This window comes from Microcaecilia unicolor, chromosome 10 (genome assembly GCF_901765095.1).
Source record: "Microcaecilia unicolor chromosome 10, aMicUni1.1, whole genome shotgun sequence".
Classification (NCBI taxonomy): domain Eukaryota; kingdom Metazoa; phylum Chordata; class Amphibia; order Gymnophiona; family Siphonopidae; genus Microcaecilia; species Microcaecilia unicolor.
The window spans coordinates 185,338,580-185,358,284 of record NC_044040.1 but is presented as its reverse complement, the minus strand read 5'-3'; the positions used below and the strand labels follow the sequence as shown (position 1 = coordinate 185,358,284).

The 19,705-nt window shown below is 44.5% G+C and overlaps 1 protein-coding gene across 1 annotated transcript in view; it reads right to left on the bottom strand.

Moving 5' to 3' along the window:
- LOC115479195 (voltage-gated potassium channel subunit beta-1-like) overlaps positions 1-19,705 on the bottom strand; it is a 207,269-nt gene that overhangs the window by 108,544 nt on the left and 79,020 nt on the right. Inside the window, 1 exon segment of the mRNA XM_030217007.1 lies at positions 10,049-10,086. Coding sequence (XP_030072867.1) covers positions 10,049-10,086 — 38 coding nt within the window.

Sequence of the window (19,705 nt, the reverse complement as noted above, 5' to 3'; positions counted from 1 at the left end):
CTTGCTAAGACTGAAGCAACAGCCAGCATCTGCTGGGTAATTTTCAAAACTCCAGGCCAATCAGAGGCCAGAACAGTCAAGTTTCAAATAAGAACTGGTTACATTACATTACTACAGACACTTCGTATTATCTGTGTGCTAAGAGAGATCAGTCATCTGTAACAGCTTTAAGCATAAACATGCACCATCTGCTGGCCAAACAGGAGAAATACACTTCAGAACATAAAGCAGAAAAATATCCAATACATTTTACAGGCTTACAACACACTGTTTCTTCACAACTATCTTCTAATATTAGCTGGTAAATTGTTCCAGTGTATAGCTGCCAAATATGCAAATGTACTAGAAAAAACCTTTTTATAGATCATCTTTCTAGGATCCGGAAATTGTAAAATTAAAAAACATCTGGATCCAAGGGAAATATTACTAGAGGCCAATCTGATTAAACCAGACAAGAGAAAAATAATCAGAAATACCAAACAACAAAGCTTAAAAATAACTTGAGCTTGCAAAGGCAACCAGTGCAATTGCACCAGCAACTCTATCAAATTTGAAATCGCAGCAGTTCATTATTTAAGAATTTACATAAATAGTTAATACATAGATAGTGGACCATATGAGAAAGTTTGGAGAGCTAAAAACTGCAAATTCTTTGCAAATGTATCCTTTGAGTGTTAAATCATATAGAAGCCTGAAATGCTGCCAGTTTTGTATGTTTTGGAGTGTTTGGCATATTTTAACATATGTGGAAAGGCACTTTCTATAGTACATCTAAGTCGGATTTTGGATGTTTTGCGCTAAAAGTATTAAATCCGAATAGGAAATATACCCATTTTTGAAAATACCATTTTGAACAAGGTTTTGTGCTTTGTGCATTTATCTTTGGCAATTTAAAAAAAAAACCCGCACAAACCAAAAACACACAAAACCATTGGGATGCAGGAGGGGTCAGCATTTTTAGCAGACTGGTCCCCCAGACATCCCAGGAGAGCAGTGGGGCACCCTAGGGGGCACTGCTATAGACTTCATATAAATGCTCCAAGGTACACATCTCACCGTTGCTTCCTTATCTTGTCTGCTGAGCCTTCCAAAACCCACCCAAAACCTACTACCCCCAACTGTACACCACTACAATAGCCCTTATGAGTGAAAGTGGCACCTATATTTACAGTGGGTTTCTGGTGAGTTTTGGAGGGCTCACAGTTTCCACCACAAGTATAATAGGTAGGGGGAGGTATGGGCCTGGGTCCTCCTGTCTACAGTGCACTGCAGCCACCACCACCACACAATTCCAGTGGCCTGCATGCTCTCTAATAGACCTGGCTATAATATCTGAGGCTGTTATAGAGGCTGGTGAGTTCTATTTTTATTCACATTTTGGGGGGGTGGGGTGGGAGGGGGTCAGTGGCCACTGGAGGAGTAAGGGGGGGGGGTCATCCCTGAATCCTTCCAGTAGCCATCTGGTCATTTATGGCAGCTTTTGTGTCTTATTTGTTAGAAAAATAGGTCTGGACCAAAACATTGAATTTTTGTCCTAGACGTTTTGGTTTTGGTCCACTTTGGCTGTAAAATGTCCAAGGGTTAGGCACACCCTAATCCTGCCTTTGAAACGCCCCCGACATGCCCCCTTGTGATTTGGATGCACTGCAAACGAAATACATAGAAGGATGTCTGCAAAACAGGTTTTCGAAAATACCGATTTGGACGTTTTGAGAAGAAATCTATCCAAATGGTGCTTTATGACACTTTTTGGACAAGGCCGTATCTTGTTAAGGATGTAAAAACAATTGAAGCGGTGCAAAGAAAAGCTACGAAAATGGTATGGGATTTGCGTTACAAGACGTATGAGGAAAGGATGCTGGGCTAGATGGACCTTTGGTCTTTCCCAGTATGGCACTACTTATGTACTTATGTACCTGAACATGTATACCCTGGAGGAGAGGAGAAATAGGGGTGATATGATACAGACGTTCAAATATTTGAAAGGTATAAATCCGCAAACAAACCTTTTCCAGAGAGGGGAAGGTGGTAAAATGAGAGGACATGAAATGAGATTGAAGGGGGGCAGACTCAAGAAAAATGTCAGGAAGTATTTTTTCATGGAGAGAGTGGTGGATCATTGGAATGCCCTCCCACGGGAGGTGGTGGAGATGAAAATGGTAACGGAATTCAAAAATGTGTGGGATAAACATAAAGGAATCCTGTTCAGAAGGAATGGATCCTCAGAAGCTTAGCCGAGATTGGGTGGCAGAGCCGGTGGGGGGAGGAGGGGCTGGTGGTTAGGAGGTGGGCCTTGTTCTGGGTAGACTTCTATGGTCTGTGCCCTGAAAATGGCAGAAACAAATCAAGGTCAGGTATACACATAAAGTAGCACATATGAGTTTATCTTGTTGGGCAGACTAGATGGACCGTACAGGTCTTTTTCTGCTGTCATCTACTATGTTACCACGTTACTATGTTTCTCTTTCGAAAACGAGCCCCCTAGACTCCCTGTCTGAAAAAAATATTCAAGGCTTAATATATCAGCCTTTTAGACCCATAAATGAACTAAAACCCACACTGCAGATTCCCTACTGCATTTCTGCAGGCTGAGTGTTTGCTTCAATGAATAAATAATGGACGATTATCTAGGATCTAATTAGTTGGCCCAGATTCTGTTTCATACAGTTTATGAAATAGATTGGTCCTTCAACAAATTGGCCATGCTCATGCAACTGCCCATGAGAACAGAGTTATTATTACATTTTTAAAGTGCTGTCATTATTAAAGAGTATTAATGCACCCATACAAAATCACAACCATTAATCATATACAGATGGTTATCACTTACCACGCAAACAAGAGAAACGAAATAATTGTGTCAATGTTTCCGTATCTGACTCATTAAAATAACAGGCAATAGATATTTTTTGTGGCATCTTCTAGAGCTATCAGTCAACTTTTCCATTTCTATCGCCTCCTAACAAATCTTACAACGGTCAAAATGTGATGAACTACCTGGATCTTTCCAGTTTCTAACAATGGCCACACTATCTGCAATCAATAAGTGATTAATACATTTGATTATCTGCACGGGAGTATTGCTTAAAGTGTAGCTGCCTGTCATCCGGGATGAATACTTTAGTGTTATCTACAATGAAACATCTAACTATTAACAAGAAAGATTAATCCAGAAACATGCATTCAATATATGGGGATTTGAAATCAAGTGCCTACATCCTATTCAACAGAGGTTAGCAGCAGTCTTTGAGAAGTGAATCAGTTTAAGAGCCTAATAATGCATCATTGTAATTTGGATTAATGTTTGATATAAGCAGTAGGCGTCAGATAGTTGCATGTCTTTGCCTGTGTTTGGGAAGGTTGTGATTATGATAGCTATTCATAGTATGCAAAATTCTGGATGTTTCAAATGCTTCTCTGTACTGAGTTTCAAAGGGAGCAGCAGTCTGTGGCCCATGGCTGATGATTGTATTTAAACTAGAGCGTCCCAAACTGTGGGTCAAGACCCCAAATGAGGTCACAAAACCTGCCTTTGGAGTCACGACTTAGGTGAGCTCTCCATGGATGCATCATTATTCTGCACCTCCAGGGGAGCCACACAATTTTCTTGGGCCACAATAATGGGGTCACAGACTGATTTAAAGTAAGGGTGTGCAGGCCAAAAGTTTTCTTTTAGTTTCCATATTGTTTACACATATTTTTGTTTTGTTCTGTTAAAGAAAAAAAAGTATTTCATGGGTATCATAAATAGTGTGCATTATCCAGCACTGCACACAATTCATGAAATGTGCACATTCTTTTTCAAGAATATGCACTATTAATGACACAGGAAACAAATCTGAAATGTCACCTTTTTCCTGTAGTTTTGGGCTAAAAACTACATTAAATGATATAGGAAATGTAATTTCAAATAAATGCACATCTCTAATTTAAACTACTATACAATTGTGTATTGTATCTTGATTTGCATTTAGGGGTATAGTTATCAACATGGGTTACTGTTAAGACAGGTTATTTTACCACTAACTCCTGCTATTTTAGCACAGGCCCCATTTTATGCACTGAGACCTAGGGGTTCTTTACCAAGCTGTGGTAAAAAGGACCCTGCGCTAGCGGCGGGGACTGTTTTTGCCGTGCGCTGAGGCCCTTTTTACAGCAGCGGGTACAAAGGCCAAAAAAAGACATGGCCATGTGGTAATATTGCTCTTCTTGCATGGCCATGCCGGGGGAGGGGGGAGGGAGCACTTCGCCACCCATTGAGATGGCAGTAAGGGCTCCTGATTTTCCCTAACATGAGAAATGGCACATGCCAGGGCTAGAACTACCACTGGCTCCTGTGTTGGGCCGGTGGTAGCTCCAGATTAGCGTGCGGTAAGCCCAAGTTGGGTTTACCGCCGCTTTGTAAAAGGGCCTCTTTATGATTTGTACCTAAAATGCTCTAAGCCTTTTTAGGCTTCCTGTAAGAAATATAAAGACAGGGTATTTAGAGGCCCTTTTACCAAGCTTGGTAAGCACTAATGCATGCTTACCGCAGCTTAAAATGGCCTAATGCAGGGCACACCGAGTTATCCTGAGGTAAGGTGTACATATATATTGCATTTGTACCCCACATTTTCCCACCTATTTGCAGGCTCAATGTGGCTTACATAGTACCGTCAAAGGCGTTTGCCCAGTCAGTGGATAACAAATACAAAGTTGTATAGTGATCGTATGAGGTATAAGTGGAGGGTCGGAATGGATGAAGATTGCGTGTTGTCCTGTTCGATCATAGTCATGCTGTGTTGGTAGGTGAAGAGGGTTACGTGGGGTCGTTGGGGTAGGCCTTTTTGAAGAGGTTGGTTTTTAGTGATTTCCTGAAGTTCAAGTGGTCATGGATTGTTTTCACAGCTTTTGGGAGCCCATTCCATAGTTGTGCGCTTATGTAAGAGAAGCTGGCTGCATAAGTTGTTTTGTATTTCAGTCCTTTGCAATTTGGGTAGTGTAGGTTTAGGTAGGATCTTGATGATCTGACTTTGTTTCTTAATGGTAAGTCTATGAGGTCTATCATGTATTCTGGGACTACGCCGTATGCACACGATACCCATGCTCTAAAAATCATTTTATTTTTTTTAGCTGAGACGGCAAGTCTGGGGCAGACAATGGGCATTTCTGCTCTACGTGTCAGCATTGCCACGTGTTAATTTATTAGTGCTTGATTAGCAAGTGAGCCCTTACCGTCTACAAAATAAGTGGTTGTAAGGGCTCACATGCTAAGTTTTGTTAACTGCCATTAAATTGGAAAATGGACATTGTCTGCAAGAAAAAGTGACTTTTTAGCACACGGTTAAGAGCCACGTAAGAGCATACTAAAGACCACATTGTACCGCTGCTTTGTAAAAGGGCCCGAAAGTGTACATAATCCAGTTTTCCTTGGAAAGAGGACCACTTATGCATGTAGGAGTGTTTTTACTTCTGAAAAGAACTCTAATTCAGCAATAATCACTCAATACTTAATGTGGATTAATATAGCTTCTCCTGTGGATGACAAGACAACTTTCTTAAGGACTCCTTTCACAAAGCCACGCAGCAAATGTGACAAAGCCCATTCAGTTCCTATGGGCTTCGTCATATTTGCTATGCCAGAACCACTGGTGTGGCTTTGTGAAAGAAGCCCTAATTTTCTTAGTGCAATCGGTATGGTATGAATGTGAAGGTACATGAAGAGGACTGTTGGATATACTGAATAACTTGATCAATTTGTCACACATGCAAACACTTTTTCGTCCATATTCAAAAATGTGTATGCAGTCATTATTGGGTGCCAAATGTATACATTTTTAGATGCAGAATTCATTGTTCACCCAAAATATATTTGCTTACCAAAAGAAGGGGCTGGGGCATTTGAGCTTGGGGCCTATATCTATCTAGGTTGATTTAGGTTGATTGTATAAATAGAAGTCCTAAATTTAAATCGACAAGTTAGGATAGGGCTACTAAAAATTGGACATAAATAAGAAATCTTCTTTTATCTTTATGTGGGGGGGGGGGGGCACATCTTTGAATATTGAACCCCTTGTTTTCAAATGCATAATCAAGATACGTGAAGAAGGTGAAATGGAGCAAAATTTAACACTGTCAGGCCACAGACATACTAAGCCCTCACAGTCATGATATGTATGACTACTACTTATTTGGGATTTGAGCCTCTACCAAGCTTTCAGTAGTGGGCATAATAGAACAATAAATGAGCGAGGGTTTTCACTCAGTATGAAGGATGGAAGTAGAAGCCATCACCAGTTCCATATTCACTCCATGAAATAGTACATTTTTCCTTTGAAGTGGCCTGTCAAGCATTACAGATTAAAGTCTGGGAAAGTGAAGCCTCCCATATGAACTGGGAAGGTTGGAGTCAATAGCTTAACTTTAAGCCCTTTCCTTTTCAAGGTAATGACGTTAAGATGTTTAAATAATTCTAGGGAGCGTAATATGAGAAATATTCAACAGTGTAGACAGCCAATTTATCTTTACTCATTTGAGTGTATCTACCTAACTGATATAATCATTACCTGTTCATTACCTAATTGAGATGGTTGGGGGTAGAGAGGGGGTAAGAGGGAATTATTGCTTTATTATATTTTAAGATACAACAGATGGTCACCTTGAAAGATCCTGATATGTAGTACTCAACTGATGCCTCTTAAAGCAGCAGAACTGGGCCCAATAATGATTTAGGAAAAATGAAGATGTTTGATGAAAACTATAGTGAAAGGGTTGATATTCAAAAGTATTTACCTCATAACCCCACCCACGTTTACTAAGCTGCACAGCAATGTCGACCCAGCCCATTCAAACTGAATATGCCGTGTCGGCATTTACTAGTGCGCCTTAGTAAACAGGGGGGTACATTTGGAAGTTAACCAGATAAATCTTTGCATTTACCACCATTCCTGGGTGGACATCCAGGAATGGTAAATGCATTTAAAACTGAGGAGGATTCAAAGTTCATGGCATGGCAAGTGCAGGCTTAAACTTTAGTGAGAGAGTGACAATATTTAGATGTCATTTGGTTATAATTAACCAGATAAGCTAGTCACGGGTATAGCAGACCTACGACATCGGGATTAAGTTATCCACATATTTTTAACTGGTTATATTCAACATCACTGACTTATCCAGATACCTTTATAAATATTTGGTTAAAGGTATCTGGATAATGTTATTGAGATATATCTTTTGGACATCTTTTGGTTGAATATTTTAAATTATGTTACATTGTAATTTTTGCTTTTCCTTGCTCATTTAGAATAATCTGCTGTCCATTGCAATGATAACATCAATTCCATCTTGCTATCATGCACACATTTAGCTTTGGGCGTGATTAATTGGCTGTTCTCATAGTATATTTCAGCCATCTGATAGAGCTTTACAATCTTACTAGTACATAAGTACATAAGTAATGCCACACTGGGAAAAGACCAAGGGTCCATCGAGCCCAGCATCCTGTCCACGACAGCGGCCAATCCAGGCCAAGGGCACCTGGCGAGCTTCCCAAACGTACAAACATTCTATACATGTTATACACACAGTGTCCATTAGATTGTAAGCTCCTTTGAGCAGGGACTGTCCTTCTTTGTTAACTGTACAGCGCTGTGTAACCCTAGTAGCGCTTTAGAAATGTTAAATAGTAGTAGTAGTACATGTTATTCCTGGAATTGTGGATTTTTCCCAAGTCCATTTAGTAGTGCTCATCATAAATGAAAGAAACAAAAGGCGTTCAAGCCATATGTGTTCGTCTTCTTGCATACGTTATTGGCATAGGCATGTAGAGATTGCAGAGTATTGTATGGGTATACACAAAGGTAATAATCAATTGACATATCCACTGATATACCCACATAAATATTGACGCATATTTCTGTGCATTTCTGTTATCCCACTGCTTGAAGTGCCCTCTCTCTGCATGCCTAAAAGTATACACATGGTTTACCTCTCCATCCATACTTTTAGTCATCCTTAGATGCTGCACACATGTCGCTGGGCAAAAATCATTTTTCTTTTATTTCATCTTTAATTGTGTTTGGGATGCTGCAAGTAGACCCTGAGGAAAGCAAATTGCTGACTAAATAGCTCAAACCTCAGCACAAGAAATATGTTTTGTAGGGTTACTAATAGAGTGACCACCACAAAAATCTAGAAAATTATATTTAAAGAGATCACAGTCAATATAAGGCTGGCAGTGGTCAGTAAGTTTTTTTTAAATGCTGTCTGCTGCAGGCAGAATTGAGGTCCAACATTTAGTGCCGGGGCATGCCCAGGCACTGGCATTGAATATCTGGGACTATGCCAGCATGTGCTAGCCGCCAAATTTTGTGTGGATCCCAGTCGATATTCAGTACCCCATGGCTGCCACTAGAGGTTGTGGTGGCCATTTTGAAACCAGAGCGGTGGCGGACAAGAGCAAGTGGGTATCACTCCTGCCCTTATAACCCCCTAGTCCACCAGAACTATCAAAGCTAACTCCGAGGAGGCTTACAAAGGGTGGGGGTCTGTTGGGGACTCTTCTGGGCTTCAGGGGGAGAGGGGGGATTGGGATCAAGAGGGAGGGAGGGGGCACCAGAAACTCATCAGGCCACTACCTGGAAGTTATTTGGGTGCTGGCTGATATTCAGTGCTGGTGTCCAGATCGCTAACTGGCCAAAGATAGGACTGCTTTTTATGCATAACTGCTGGCTCCTCTCCTACTTCTCCCCCCAAAATGCCCCTCTCCTCTCTGGTTTCAGTTTGGCTGGTAAGTGCCAATATTCAGCACCACTACCCAGGTAAGTGCTGTTGAATATTGGTGGCCAGCCTACTGAGTATGATTTAACTGGTCAACAGCCTCTCCTGCCCGCTATAATCGTTTTGAATATCGACCCCATCATTTATAATATCTGTGTAGAAACTTACAGTGGCTTAACATATTTTTCTGCTGTTTATCACAGGTCTTAATACTCATAGTGCAATATATAATTCAAATGTGAGGAGGTCCAAAAGTTTAATAAACACTAGATATAAAGGACATGATAGAGTTGCCCGCTCAAAAGATCATTAGTATTTAAATTAATTTATTTTAACATGGTGCTTTATACTACTTATCCAATTATGGGTTCAAGGCAGTTACATAAATAATAACCAATAAAAAGCAGTGGCCTGCGGTAGCGTGGGCGCATGGAATTGCAGCAAGCCAGGCCAGTTTTTAGAAAAAAGCAGGAAAAGACCTATTTTTAATATGGAAGTCATTAATGTCTGTATGCTAATATTCATTTATTTATTTATCACATTTGTATCCCACCTTTTCCCACTGATTGCAGGCTCAAAGTGGCTTACAATAATACTGTAGTAAGTTACAATGCGAGAAATACAATTTTTCAAATTGAACAGAATAGAAATAACAGTTGAACAGCGATGGGTATTGAAGTAAGATATAATTAACAATTAATCAGTAGTAAATAAGAAAATAATAAGGTGTAGTTAGAGTCCATTGGATCATATAATAGTAAGGGAATCATTCTGATTATGTTGAACCTGGGGAATAGGCCTTCTTAAACAATACTGTTTTCAATGATTTCCTAAAGTTTAGGTAGCTCTGGGTAGTTTTTGTTAATTAAAAAATTGGCGCATGGCCATTTATTGTCTGAGCCCTTACCGCCTCCTATTTAGGAGGCGGTAAGGGGTTACACGCTAACCCGGTGGTAATCGGACGATGCGCAGCGCTGCCAATTCCTGCCAGGCATGCCTACTCCCCATCCTCCATGCTAAAAAAATACAAAATTCTTTTCTGGCATGGGAAACGGCACGCGGCAAAAACAAAACTACCCAGGTGTGCCTGGCAGTAATACTGTTTTGCCGCATGCTACCCAAGCGATAGCCCTGCCACTGCTTAGTAAAAAGGCCCCTAGATCTCATTATATGGATACACACTAGCAGTATTGTGCTAGTCATTGATATCGGTGCTAAAGACAACTTTGCATCTCCTGAAGCTGAAAATGAAGGCTGCATAAATATTTTTAATTAAACAAAAACGTCTTACCTCATCCGATATCTGGCCTCCAAATGTGACCCAGGTCCCTAGGATGAAAATAACTGTATGTTAATTGAAAGGTTTCTTCACACACTCGAATAATTTTGTTCATCAAGTATCCGTTTCTTTTCTTTAATGGCTGTCTTTAATGAGAAATTGTTTCAACGTAAAAATGATTGTCCTAATTTAATTAATTAAGAAATTACATCATTTAGAGGGGTAGTTATTAAGGTGCAATAAAAATCAGGCTTTTACTGCACCTTAATTTCCTGCAGGAGTGGATAATGCTGCTTGAAATCAACCTCACAAGCAGTGCTTGGCCCAAAGCTTCTTAGTCGCTTCTTAAAAGGGACGCAGGTAGTATAGAGGAGCATAATCAAACGGGGCCGGCCATCTATATGGGCGGCCATCTCCAAGGCCGGCTCCGGAAAGCAGCATACCAGACTGTATTATCAAAACAAGATGGCCGGCCATCTTTCGTTTCGAGAATACGGTTGGGGCCGGCCAAATCTCAACATTTGGGTCGGCGTTAGAGATGGCTGCCATTGGTTTCCCGCCGATAATAGAAACTAATGGCAGCCATCTCAAACCCGGCCAAATCCAAGCCATTTGGTTGTGGGAGGAGCCAGCATTTGTAGTGTACTGGTCCCCCTCACATGCCAGGACACCAACTGGGCACCCTAGGGGGCACTGCAGTGGACTTCACAAATTGCTCACAGGTGCATAGCTCCCTTACCTTGTGTGCTGAGCCCCCCAAAACCCACTACCCCCAACTGTACACCACTACCATAGCCCTTAGGGATGAAGGGGGGCACCTACATGTAGGTGGGTTTTGGAGGGGGTTTGGAGGGCTCCCATTTACCACCACAAGTGTAACAGGTAGAGGGGATGGGCCTTGGTCCACCTGCCTGAAGTGCACTGCACCCACTAAAAACTGCTCCAGGGACCTGCATACTGCTGTCATGGAGCTGGGTATGACATTTGAGGCTGGCATAGAGGCTGGCAAAAAATGTTTTTAACATTTTGATTTTGGGTGGGAAGGGGTTGGTGACCACTGGGGGAGTAAAGGGAGGTGATCCCCTATTCCCTCCGGTGGTCATCTGGTCAGTTGGGGCACTTTTTTGAGACTTGGTCGTAAAAATAAATGGACCAAGTGAAGCCGGCCAAGTGCTCATCAGAGCTGGCCTTCTTTTTTCCATTATTGGCCAAAGCTGACCATATCGTAACCACGCTCCCGTACCGCCTTCCATACCCTGCCGAAACGCCCCCTTTAACTTTGGCCGGCCCTGCGACAGAATGCAGTTGAAGCCGGCCAAAATCAGCTTTCGATTATACCGATTTGGCCGGGTTCAGGAGATGGCCGGCCATCTCCAGATTTGTGTCGGAAGATGGCCGGCCTTCTCCTTCAAAAATAAGCAGGATATGCTCCTCTTCTGAGTTCTTCTCAGCTCAACCATCCCAATGGTCTTCCACAAGTCATTCTTCCCAATGGCCCTCAACTCAGACCCCCCCACCCCTAAATGCTCCCCCACTCAGACCCTGATTGTCCCTCTAAGCACTCTTCAACTCCCAGTCTCCAATAGCCCTGTAGGGCCTACCTTTCTTAATCACTGATGTCTAGTGGGTTCAGAGCAGGAGCAATCCCCAGTCATTTCTTCCTATTGCTGGTACCAGGTTCAAAATGGTGCCAGATACCTCTAGTGGTAATCTTGAGGTACTACCGCTAAGGGTGAAGCTGCTGTATAATGAAGCTTCTTTTCCTTTTGAACAATCCCCAATATTCTGTTTGTTGTTTTTGGCAGCCATGGCACAATGAGCTGAGAATTTTAATTTTTTATCAAAAGCACGCCAAGATCGTTTCCTTGGGTGGCGACTCCTAATTCAGAATCAAGTACAAAATTAGTCTCCTAGACAGACACAATTTGGTAAGCAATGAAAAATGTAATGAGTCTGGATTTAAGTTTGTGAACTGCGACAAATTTATTAAGGAGGGACCTGAAATAGCTCATATTTTGGCCACAGTGGCTGTGTCAGGGATTAGTATCAGCCAAATCCCCTATATTGACAAAGCGCTACACATATATTACAAAACATTAAAGCCAATGGGTAATGAAATGCATATGTCATGCCAGTGGCGTAGCTAGGGTAGTTGACACCCGGGGCCGGTCATTTTTTAACACCCCCCCCCCCCCGCCCCCCGAAATCCAGTACTAGGCATACCGAGAATACAAAACACTCAGGACCTGTAGAGCAATTCTACCATACCATAAGCAGTAATTTGTACGAGTCACACAAGGAAAAGGAAAGCATCTTAAACACTACAGTGAGCACTAGAACATCAATTCACCTATTGTAAAACGAAAACAGACAGATTAGTACAGATCCTCGATCCTGCACAGTCAATGCCAACCGAAAGCCATGTCTTTTTCACAAATACAGATACACCCTAATCCACTATAGAATAAGTAATCATAAACTTTCTATTTAGACAAAAATTAAACTGAACCCCCGATGCCAGACTCTGCATACAATGCAACACCACAGAAACAGAAAATGTCCTCTAGCACTGTGCAAAATATAAAGACAGCAGATGTAAATTTGAAAAAACTAACAAATACCAATCACCACTTTACAAATTAACAAATAGAAATAAAACAAATAATATCATTTTATTGGACTAATACATTTTCAGAGGCCAAAACCTCCTTCCTCAGGTCAATTCAGTATAGTACTGTTACAGTGTCCTATCCTGACCTGAGGAAGGGGGTTTTGTTCTCCGAAAGTAAAATGTATTAAAATTAGTCCAATGAAAAGATTACTTTATTTACATGTTCTATTATAAACATTTATTAACACAGCTACAATACTACTTTATCCTAAAGCAAAAAAATAAAAATATATATTTACAGTTCGTTGTCTCTGGTTTCTGCTTTCCTCATCTTTTCACTGTCTTCCTTCTATCCAGCATCTGTCTTCGCTCTCTCTCTGCCATCCAGTGTCTGCCCTCTCTCTCTGCCCCTTCCATCCACTGTCTGCCCTCTCTCTCTCTGCCCCTTCCATCCACTGTCTGCCCTCTCTCCCTTCCATCCACTTCTGCCCCTTCCATGCACCATCTGCCCCAGTCTGCCATCTCTCTCTCCCCCTTCCATCAACATCTGCCCTCTATCTCTGCCCCTTCCATCCACCATTTGCCCCAGTCTGCCCTCTTTCTCTCTCCCCTTCCACCCACCATCTGCCCTTTCTCTCTGCCCCTTCAACCCGTCTGCCCTCCCTCTACCATCCATCCAGGGTCTACCCTCCCTCACGCTCCCCCCTTCTATCCCCTCTCTCTCTGCCCCCTCTTTTCAGCCCCCAGTTCCAGCCCCCTTATTCCACCTGCCCCTAGTTCCAGCCCCAGCCCACATCTCCCACCTGCCCCTTTTCAGCCCCACTATCCCACCAGTCCCCAGCCCTTTTCTCCCATCAGTCCCGAGCTTCAGCCCCCCAGCCACTTCTCCCTGTCCTCTTTTCAGCCCCTAGTTTCAACCCCAGCCCTTTTCTCTCACCAGTCCCGAGCTTCAGCCCCAGCCAGTTCTCCCTGTCCCCTTTAAAGCCCCTAGTCCCCACAGTTTCAGCCCCCTTCATCCACCACATGCCTTGCATCCCCCTTTTCAGCCCCAGACCCATTGTCCCACCTGCCCCAGGCATGGACCCATTTTCCCTCCTGCCCCCTTGTCAGACCCCAGTTCCAGCTTCAGACCCCTTCTCCCATCTGAGCACTCCCCTCCCCCCTCTGAGCACCCCCACCCTCCCCAATCCCCTTCTCCCCTCTCTGAGCACCCATCTGAGCTCCCCCACCCCTCCCCATCCCCTTCTCCCCTCCTTGATGCTCTCCCACCCTCCCTAATCCCCTTTAAGCACCCCTCTGAGCTCCCCACCCCTCCCCAATCCCCTTCTCCCCTCTCTGAGCTCCCCACCCTCCCTAATCCCCTTTAAGCACCCCTCTGAGCTCCCCCACCCTTCCCCAATCCCCTTCTCCTCTCTCTGAGCTCCCCCACCCTCCCTAATCCCCTTTAAGCACCCCTCTGAGCTCCCCACCCCTCCCCAATCCCCTTCTCTCCTCTGAGTCCCCCCCCCCCCCGACCCGACAGCTGAGTTCCATTCTGCTGCTGCTCCTACCCTGTCCTGCCTTTAAAAAAAATTTTTCGAAGCACAGGAGAGTAGCAGGCAGCGCGCCTCGCGTCTGCCCTGCTAGTAAAGAAGATCTCGTTGACGTCGTCGTCCTTCCCCACACTGAATCCCGCCCGCCCTCGCGGTAATAGGAAGTTGCCTCAGAGGGGGCGGGACTCAATGTGGGAAGGGCGACGACGTCAGCGAGATCTTCTTTACTAGCAGGGCAGAAGCGAGGCGCGCTGCCTGCTACTCTCCTGCGCTTCGGAAAAAAAATTTTAAAGGCAGAGCAGCAGGAGCGGAGCACCCCCCCACCCGATGACACCCGGGGCGGACCGCCCCCACCGCCCCGCCCTTGCTATGCCACTGTGTCATGCAGAGGTTCTGACACTCCTTCACTAAAGCAGCATTAAGCATTACCCATTGGTTTTAACATTTTGCAACATATGTGTACTGCTTTGTCAATATAGTGGATTTGGCTGATACTGACTATGACCATGTGGCAGATGATAAAATAGCTGCTTGTGAGATAGATTGCAAGGAGCATTAGTCACTAATGCGGGAAATTAGGTGCAATAAAACTCTATCTCTTTTTCTTGCTGTTGACATTTGGGTGGACAATTGCCTTCTCTTCCTGCTATAACCATAGGCACCAGCTGTGTGGGTGCTGTGGAGCACCCCCAATATTTTCCCCTATAAGTCTGTAGACCAGAGGCAGTAAGCTCCATATTGCAGAGCTACAGAAAAACATAGGAAGGAAGTGCCTCTATGGGGGGTGGGCCAGGCATTTAAAAGAACTGCTCAGTCCCACCTCCGCAGGGCTTCTATTAGTCCATTCACTTTGGTTACCATTGTTCCACGTGAAAACCGGCCAATCCGTGGCCGCTGCAAAACCGCCCAATCCCGCGCCACGGCCCAGCGAAAGGCGCCCAATTACCGCAACCCGCATCCTTCAAAATTTTCATGCAACCACTTGTCAAAACCCGCCCAATTGGGTGGGAAAACCGCCCATCTGGCAACCCTGCTCTATATCCCCTCAGCTACTGTTCCAGTCTCCTCCTGCAGGGCAGCCTGTTAGTTGGCTCCTCACCTCACCTTGCAGCCTATCCAATAGACTGCAGGGGAGGCGGGAGTTTCCCTCCCCACTGGCCGTTGCTAGGCTACAGCAAATGCAGCAGACAGACACTGGCAAAAGGAACAGACAGAAATTTCAGATAACTTTATTGGCATGACAATTTTACCTATGTTGCCAAAGTAATACCTATAGCGGTTAAGGTTATAAAAAAAGAGGTAGTGGAAGAGGAATAAAGGGAGCAAAAAAGGGGTGAAGGGAATGGAAAGGGGGTCACTGGATAGGAGAGACAAATAACAGATTCAATTCAGTACCATTTTGAACTGGTGAGGTATTTCTAAGTTTGATCATGTACAGATATCATCATTGCCTGAGTTATTAAATGTTTACCAGTTGTTAAATAGAAGCTGTGATCATTTATTCCAATAATTATTTGAAGTTGGCCATTGTTAAAGAGCCGATATTGAATGAGTTGGACAAGAGGTGGGGAAAGGAAATTGTGCTGAGGTAGTATAGTATGTAAAAGGTTGATACACTGAAAGACTGTGCCTATTTTTATGTGATCTGCACAGGTATTTCGGGGGAGGGGTGGAATTTGGGTAGAACTAGGGCAGAGGTGTGATGTTTGAGCAAATTTTATAAAATATGAGTGTACATGTATGGAGTACGTATACACATTTAGGTCTTCTTCCATTATGTTACAGGAGTTTTACATGAACTTCTTGCAGAATCACACTTAAAAAGAGCCTTCTACTGGTCCATATACAGTTATAGTAAAGGACTTACCAGAGGAGTGAAAAGAATTTTGGCCCTGTTTACTAAGCTGCGGTGTTAGCGTTTTTAGTGTATGCTAAAAACGTTAGCACATCTTAGTAAACAAGCAGGGCCATGCCAACACGGTAAGCGGGGTAAGCATGGCAGGGGGGCGCCATCCTCTGGGGGGCGCCGCCGCACCATGCTCACCTCGCTCACCCTCTCCTGCTCCCATTGTTCAACTGCCCGCCCTCTTCTCTCCCCCCAACATCCTTTTTTCTTTTTAAATTTACCTCCGTGGCGGTCCAGCAGCGCAGCGTCACTGAAGGAGGTGGCGCTCCCGACGTCTCTAGCCTTCCCTTCGCTGTGTTCTGCCTTCTTCTGATGTCAAGGAAATGACATCAGAAGAAGGCGGAACACAGCGAAGGGAAGGCTAGAGACGTCGGGAGCACCGCCTCCTTCAGTGACGCTGCGCTGCTGGACCGCCACGGAGGTAAATTTAAAAAGAAAAGGGATGTTGGGGGAGAGAAGAGGGCGGGCAGTTGAACAATGGGAGCAGGAGGGCAGGGGAGAGACGAGCATGGATGCAAAGGGGGAGGGGAGAAGAGAGCGGGCCAGGCCAACTGGGACAACATGATGGGAGCGGGAGGAGAGAGGAGCATGGATGTGAGGGGGGGTCATGGAAGGGAGAGAGGGGAATTGCTGGATAGGGATTAATGGAGGGTGATAGAGGAGCATGGATGGGAGGGGCAGGGCTCAGGGAGAGAGGGAAATTGCTGGATAGGGAATTAGGGATGAATGCAGGGGACAGAGGAGCATGGATGGGAGGGCAGGGCTCAGGGAGAGAGGGGAATTGCTGGAAAGGGATGAATGGAGGGAGCAGGGGACAGAGGAGCATGGATGGGCATGGATTGGGAGGGCAGGGCTCAGGGAGAGAGGGGAATTGCTGGATAGGGATGAATGGAGGGGGCAGATGGGCATGGATGGATATGGATTGCAGGGCAGGGCTCAGGGAGAGAGGGGAATTGCTGGATAGGGATGAATGGAGGGGGCAGGGGACAGAGGAGCATGGATGGGAGGGCAGGGCTCAGGGAGAAAGGAGAAATTGCTGGACATAGAGGGGAGGGAAGAGAGATGAAGGAGATGAAATGAGGGAAAAGGAAGAGAGGAGAAAAACTGCATATGGATGAACAAACTAGGCAGAAGCTGAGGACCAGAAATGAAGAAGAAAGGAGGAAAGGAAAGAAATAAATGGAAAGGAAGCCCTGGAAACGGAGTTAAGAGGACATATAGCAGCAGAATCAGATACTGGGCCAGCATGATCAGAAAAAGAAAGTCACCAGACAACAAAGGTAGAAAAAAATCATTTTATTTTCATTCTAGTGTTTGGAATATGTCCACTTTGAGAATTTACATCTGCTATCTTATTTTGCAATGTATAGCAATTTGTTTCTAAGAATATTGCTGACAATTCCTGTCAGTGTGGCAAGTGGTGAGCGATCATTTTCACGGGGCGGGGGGGGGGGGGGGTGCCGCCGCCGCCGCCGCCAACTGATAGTCTGCAGGGGGGGGCACCAACTGATAGTCTGCAGGGGGGCGCCAGAGACCCTAGGCACAGCCCTGTAAACAGGGCCCTTAAAGACGCGTTCTTTACCAAAAGGGTCCCTCCTATTATAGGAGCATCTAGTCACAGCGTGATGGAGCTGCTCAAGGAATTAGCCTAATTATCGTATTTAGGATTGGGAAGAAGTTCCTTTCTGAGTCAGAAGAAGCTACAGATGCAGCCTTTAATTTTTCTGTCTACCAAGTATTTATTTATTTATTTATTGCATTTGTATCCCACATTTTCCCACCTTTTTGCGGGTTCAGTGTGGCTTACAATATGAGATGAATGATGGAAATACAGTTTGTTACAAATTGGTTATGGATTACATTGTGCAGAGATATGCGAGACAATCGAAGTGTCGTTAAAGAATGTAACAATGGAACACAAACATTGAAACGTTGGAAGGAGACAATGAGAGCTTAAAGGGCGATAATAAGGCATAAAGACATATGGTATGCATATTTCTGTGAGTAGCTATGAGTGATGTGAGATTACGGGGGATGAGAGTTTAGAAGTGGATGTATGATGCATTAGTGAACAGTGAGTGAGGACTATGTGTTTTGGCTCTTTCCGTAAATTTTTTCAAAAAGATGTAGATGAAAGACTTCCTGGACTTCTGTCCTCTTCATCTGAAAAGGGTGATTTTCAGATATATTTGTGCACAAAACAGGGTTTACATTGCCCACTACATACACACCTACAGTTGAGAATATGGCCAAGTCATACATAAATGTATGCACATTTTGGAGAAGTGTTCCCAAAAGCAGAGTTGTATAGAGGGCCTCCTATGAGAATACTTTTGGATTTCCAAAAGTAAGGTAAAAAAAAGAGTACAGATTTATGCATGTACTCAGTGGCGTACCAAGGGCGGGGCGGTGGGGGTGGTCCGCCCCGGGTGCACGCTGCTGGAGGGGTGCAGAGAGCAGCCGCACACCTGTCGGCTCCGCTGGTTCCCTGCTCCCTCTGCCCCGGAACAGGTTACTTCCTGTTCCGGGGCAGAGGGAGCCAGCAGAGCCAACAGCCACGCGGCAGCTCCCAACATCCCTTCAGCAGCGTGTGTTGATGCCAGGTATGCTGATGCGTCGGGGGAGGGGGTGTTGATGCATCAGGGGAGGGGGGTGTTGATGCTGCTGGGGAGGGGGTGTTGATGTTGCGGGAGGGGGTGTTGATGCGTCGGGGGAGGGGAGCGTTGATGCATCGGGGAGGGGGTGTTGATGCTGCGGGGGGGGGGGGGGTGTCGTGCTGCACCTGGGGGGGGGGGTGCGCAGCGGCGATCTGCCCCGGGTGGCAGCCGACCTAGGAATGCCACTGCATGTACTTTTCCTGAGTCAAATTTTTTTTTTTGAAAGGCTAGAAAGATTCCCTTAGGAGTGTGTGTGTGTGTGTGTGGGGGGGGGGTTATCAACATGGATCACTGTTAAGAGGAGAAGTTATCAATGGGGCTACTGATCAGAATGGTTATTTTCCCACTACACTTCTGCTATTTTAGCACAGGTTCCATTTTATACAATGAGGCCTAGTTACTAATAACTGGGGTTTGACACTAAAATAACATGTGTTAACATTGGCCCATACTGATAACTCCCCTCCCCCCCCCCCCCCCCCCCCCCAGATCTCATGCATAAAATGGGACTTGTACTAAAATAGCACAGATCAGTGTTAAAATAACGCATCTTAATGGTAGCCCATATTGATAACTAGGCGCCTCAATGCGACTAGTACCTTTCAGGAAATCATACATTGTTCTGCTATGTGCAATTGCTGCACATCATATATGTAGTAGAAACATATGGATTTGTCCTCACTTGATATGAAGATATTCATGTTAATGTGGAGCTTTTGTATAATACTTTGCATGTTCTGTGATCTTTATTTATTTATTTGTAGCATTTGTATCCCATGTTTTCCCACCTATTTGCAGGCTCAATGTGGCTTACATTGTTCCGTAATGGCGATCGCCAATTCCGGAATGAGAAATACATAGTTATAATGCAGGTGACAGAGAAATCAGCATATTTATTGATTTATTTTGGTGAACTTGATATACTACCAAAGTCCTGCACATAGGTGTCTAGGTGGTTTACAA